The sequence below is a fragment of the Entamoeba nuttalli genome, assembly GCF_000257125.1.
Source record: "Entamoeba nuttalli P19 unplaced genomic scaffold asmbl_3066, whole genome shotgun sequence".
In the NCBI taxonomy this organism is placed as follows: domain Eukaryota; phylum Evosea; order Mastigamoebida; family Endamoebidae; genus Entamoeba; species Entamoeba nuttalli.
Genome location: NW_008575807.1, coordinates 15,237 through 20,839, shown reverse-complemented (window position 1 = coordinate 20,839; position 5,603 = coordinate 15,237). Strand labels below are relative to the sequence as shown.

Below are 5,603 nucleotides of genomic sequence, written 5' to 3'. Positions count from 1 at the left end.
CCTCTTTTTTTTAATTTATATTTTGTTTTTTATTTGAAAATAGTGTTATTAAAAACAGTAAGTCTTAAAAAAAGAGATAATGAGTTATTTTCGTTCAGTCTTTCTAAAAATGTTATAAGACATTCTTACGTGGTCAAAAAGAACTTGAGCACATTCTAATTGGTCAGCACTTCTGAATTGATTTTTGTCAGGATGAATTAAAATAACTGCCTTTTTATACCATTTTTGTACACCCTCAAAATCACACAGGTCAGACATTCCTAATTTTCTCCATTTTTGGTCATTCCATAAGATTTCATCTAAATTCTTTAATAATGAACGAATATTCTTTCTTTGACTAGTTCCTTTTTCACAAGCCCATTCATTAACCATATCAACAGTAAGTTTTTCTTGTTTGCCATAAACGATTTTGCTTGTATCTTCCTCTTCTTTCTTTTCTCCACCAATGAGATTATCCAAAAAATCACCTTTCTTTTCTTGTTGAGTAGATGGTGTTGGTTGAGAACTTCCAAAGAAATCCATTATATTACTATTTCCAGAATCTTTCTTTTCTTCTTGGGTAATTGGTTGTGTAGTGGATTCTTCATTTTGGTTATGAACATTTGAATTTAAGTTAGAGGAAGTAAGTAATTCATCTACCGTTTCTGGTGCATGAGCAGGTGATTTACTAGAAGGACTTTTTAATAACACATCAAAAAGGTCATTTGATGTAGTTGGAGAAGGAGTTTCAAAAAGACTGCCATTTATTGGTGTACTAGAATTAGATGATGTAGAAGGATTTGAAGGTGTTGGATGTGTATTTGAAGGTAATTGAGAATTTGAATTGTGTTGTTTCTTTGATGAGGAATAAGAAAGACCAGAAAATATGTCATTTGAATCAACTTTTGAAGTTGAAGAAGACTGTTTTTGAGAAGAATTAAAAGAAGGACTATTTGAAGGTGATGTATTTGTAAGGAAATCAAATACTACAGAAGATGAAGGAGATTTTGAAGGAGTTGGAGCTTGTTTTTCAAAATCAAAAGAAGGACTTTTTGTTTGGGTATTACCAGAAGGGGAAGGTTGTTGAATAAAATCAAAAGACTGTGAAGATGGAGAAGGGGATTTTTTAGTTGGAGAGTTTAACAAATTGAAGATATCATCACTAGAAGTAGTTGTAGTTTTTGGTTGTGTTTGGAATAAGATATCAGTATTTGAAAATTGGTTATTTTGAATAGGTTGGGAATGTTGAGAAACATTAATAGTTTGTTTTTTTTGAGCACGTGAAGAATTATATTCCAAGCCAGCAAAAATATCAACTTTTTGAGAAGCCATAGAACAGTTAAGAGATAAAGTTCTTTTTTTTTTCTTTTAATTTTTTTTTAAGAATTTTTTATCTTTTTAATCAAATGTTTGTTTTTCTGTTTTTACTAAATGAAATGGTTATTGGTCAAACATCAGTAAATACTGTTGTTAATTCAACGTCTAAGGCAAAGTATATAGTTGGGGTATTTGGTATTATTCTTATTCTTCTCTGTGGAGTTATCTTTATTTATTTCCGAAGAAAAATGACATCCTCAAAATATAAGTCTATTCCAGGTTATGGTCCTGATTTGTTTTCGGTGAGTTCAGATACAGTAGATCTCGTTGGAGTTGAAACAAATTATCATCAATTTTAAATCCGCATTATTAAGGAATTTTTTGGTATCAATTCATTTTTGTGAAAACTGAACCAACAACGTTGATATTAACATCCCCAATGGGGGTGGTTAAATTTACAAAAATAAAAATAGTTTTTTATATCACCTTACATTCTTTTCGTCTTGAGAAAAAAAAAGGATATGAAATTTAAAAATAGATGGAAAAAGATAAGAGGATAAAAAAATTTAAAAATATATGAAAAAAGATTAAACCTAAAAATGAAATAAAAAGTTAGAGGAAAAATGTAGTAGTGTAAAAATAAAAAAAAAATCTAAAATAAAAAGTTATTCTAATATATTTTTAAAAATAAATAGAACTTATTAATACTAAATAGATAGTTCAATCTTCGATGAGCACTGAATTAGATAAAAAAATACGTAAAAAACAAACACAATTATATGATAATAAAGAAAGTGTTTCAAATAGAATAAAAGCATGTATTACATTAAGTGAAAAGATGAATCCAGATGAGTTTTATTTATTTATTAAACGTGATAAACAAGGATTTGCTGGATTTATAATAGAAATAACACAATATGTTCAAAATCATACAAAGAAAGGGAAAATATCCGTATCAGTGAAAGATGCAATTAACCATATAAAAATATTAAATATAATGACAAGTATTTATCAATTAAATGAACTAACTGTTTTTGATTTATATCGTTTGTTATAAAGAATAAAATTGGTTTATATAACATTTAAAAAGAAAAAAATTAATTAATAGAAAAATTTTTATTTAATTATCTTAAAATTGAAACACATCCAGAAGTTAGAGAAGCAGCATTTAGTTTTATTATTGACTGTGTTTTTAAATATGGAGAACAAGAACAATTAACTGATATGTTTATGAAAACAATTAATATAGGACAATTGTTTAATAAATCTACTGATTTTCCAGTAATTAAATTAGATTATGCTGAATCTTCATATTGTCCAGCAGAAACAGATATAGATCAATATTCAATGACAGTCAAGTTAATTACATCATTTCTTAAACTTGTTAAAGTACCTTCACATTTTGATAAATTATTCTTTTTAGTAGAAGTAATGTTATCATATCTTTATCCTAATTTTGCAGAAGAAGCTCAATATAAATATAAATTAAATCATCCTAATATCGGTAAAAAAGATGAATTACCTCCTGCTTCACTCGATAAATTTGTTCTTGATTCTTTTAAAGATTTAATGTCTTCTCCTATTGCTGAAAGACTAAAAACACGTCCTGCATTTGTTTTATTCATTAAACATTTTTATATTTATGTTTTACAAATTACTCCAGAAGATGCTACTCATGCTGTTATCATTGCTACTATTCAATATTTCACTGACTTCTTTATTTTAAGTTCATCTACTTCTCAACCAAAAGATGTCCTTTCAAAACTTCAAAGATATTTGATTGAAAGTATTACAACATTATTTGATAAACCTTTTGTTATTGGAAATCAATCAGTATCAAAGATCCTCATTGAAGAAATTAAAAATCAAATCATTAAATTAGCATCAACTACTCTTAATGATGAAATAAAACAAATTATCATTGAAACTGTATTAAATTGTATTGATATTTTAGTAAAAACTAATTTTGGTAATAGTATTGGTTCATTTGTTGATTTAATATTTATTCTTTACATAAAATGGGAAAGAACTAATGATGATTGGGTTCAACTTAGAACTCGTTTATCTAATCATTATAATGTTAGTTTTGTTATGGATCAAATTGCTTTGAAACTTCGTCATTGTACAAGATTAGTATTAAAAGATTTTTATTCTCCTCTTTTATTGGAAAATACAGATGAGGTAATAGTTGGTACTAAGAAAGTTGCACGTTCTACTCATCTTGATTTTCCTGATGAGATTTTTGTTGCTCCTTCATTAGATGATAGGTTTAGTTATCATTTTCCAAATCTTGGAGGAGAAAGTGCATTAAAATTATGGTATTACTTTTATTCTTTATTATCAGATATTAATGAACATCCTAAAGATGATAGTTATGAAAATGGAATTAAGTTATTATATGAGATTTTCTGTTTATTCATAAGAGCAGAAACTAAAGTATATCAATTTTATGAAACTATTAACTTAAAACGAATTTGCCTTGTTGACGATTTCGGAAAAATATTTTTTGATGCCTTTAAAAGAAGAAATCATACATCACTTTCTCTTCAATTATGTTATCGTGCTATTTGTAGATTAGTTAATAGACATTATGTAAGATTTACAAATGAATTGTATAGTCTATTCTATGAAACTATATCTATTGGTTTACCAATGATGCCTTCTATAATATTAGAAGAATTGTATGATATTATTTATAATCAAATACCAGGATGGCCTGCATTATTAATTCCATTTATTCAACAATTATCATCATTAAAAAAAGAACAACTTCAAGAAACAAATAACGTTAATCGAGACGCTCAAATTATAGCATTATTAAATTCATTAGTAACAGTAGAAGAAAATTATCCAACATTACTTCAAGATATTTCAAAATATAATAAAGAAGAATCTCTTACAGGAAGTTATTCACATGCTATTACAAAATGTTTTGAAAATCTCTTAAAGGTTTTTACATCAATTAAGTCACAAGTAAGTTTGGTATATGGAATGGCTACTCATATTATATTTTCAAGAAGAAAAAGTATGGAAATTTCTATTAGTCCAATCCTTACATCTATTATTGAAAGAATTTCAAATGAAAATGAAGAACTTTTTAGACCTGCAGCAGAAGTTATTGGTGAATTAGCATCATTTACAGAATATTTCACTATTTCTGACGTTCAAGATCTTTTATCACAATTAATTGAAGTTATATTAAATCCACAATCAAAAACTGAAGCAATTGCTTGTATATTTACATCATTAATAGATTGGGCATTCTCCCCTTCATGCATATTCCCTAAGGCATTAACACCAGAACTTACAGTTAATTTGTTAAATTCAATTTCATATTCAATGTCTTTACCATATTCTGTTAAAAGTAATGATCCTAATATTAAATATAGAGCTTGTGCACCAGAATGCGCAGAAGTATTTTTGCAAACATTATTAAATGCATTTGGATTTGTTCCAAGTGAAAAAGGAAGTGATAAATTCTTCTCTACTCATATTGAAGAAGGAGAAGTAACGTGGTGGGCATATGGAAATAATATTTTGTCCATAGAAAAAGGTTCTGAAGGAGAATTTTGTAATTTAATTATACGAAATGCTGTTGGTAAAACAGTTTGGGGAGTAAAATCAATTTCTCTTCTTGAAGAATTAGGTATTAAAAATACAAAACAAAAAACACGATTAACAGTAAAAGATATTGTTCAAACTGCTCCAAAACAAATAGTTAATGAAAGAACAATTCATGAAGGAGAAAATAAACTTAGAAATATGATAAATGAAATTCTTAAAGAAGAAAATGATTTATTAGAATGGGGAATGCCTGATGGAGTAGAACGAGCAGATTATGACAAAGATTTAAGTTTTGTTAAAGATTCTGTAGATAATGTTGAGAAACAAATTAAAGAACTTGGAATGAATATGGTTCCACCAAATAAGAATGTTATTAATCTTAATAATCAACCAATTGATAATACTAAATTGTTGATTCATTCTTTATTATGTCAAACACAATTTATTGATCCAATGCCAAAAAATAATATTTCATTAATTCCTATTAATCCAACAGAAAAATTTAAGATTTTATTAGGAAATTTAGATAAGTCATGTGTTAGACCATTCCATAAAATTGGACTTATTTATGTTAAAAATGGTCAACATGACCAATATGATATTCTTATGAATCAAGAAGGATCACCAGCATATAAAGAATTTGTAGAAGGATTAGGATGGACCTTAGATATTAAAACTCATTCAGGATTTTTAGGAGGATTAGATAAAACATATTTATCAACTGGAGAATATATTAGGTATTA

At 26.8% G+C, this 5,603-nt stretch overlaps 2 protein-coding genes across 2 annotated transcripts in view; one reads left to right on the top strand and one right to left on the bottom strand.

The window, feature by feature from the left end:
* Positions 1 to 84: 84 nt before the first annotated feature.
* Positions 85 to 1,311, bottom strand: ENU1_054150 (hypothetical protein; the record flags this gene model as incomplete). The annotated part of the gene is made up of 1 exon (XM_008857951.1): positions 85 to 1,311. One exon carries the CDS (start codon positions 1,309 to 1,311, stop codon positions 85 to 87), a length of 1,227 nt encoding a protein of 408 aa, XP_008856173.1.
* A 715-nt stretch (positions 1,312 to 2,026) lies between these two features.
* ENU1_054140 (Rap/Ran GTPase-activating protein, putative) overlaps positions 2,027 to 5,603 on the top strand; it is a gene marked incomplete at both ends in the record, with an annotated part of 4,082 nt that continues 505 nt past the window's right edge. The window contains 2 exons of the mRNA XM_008857950.1: positions 2,027 to 2,342; positions 2,405 to 5,603. The exon at positions 2,405 to 5,603 is cut by the window's right edge and continues 505 nt beyond it. Of these exons, the coding sequence (XP_008856172.1) occupies positions 2,027 to 2,342; positions 2,405 to 5,603 (3,515 nt within the window). The remainder of the gene's footprint in view (positions 2,343 to 2,404) is intronic.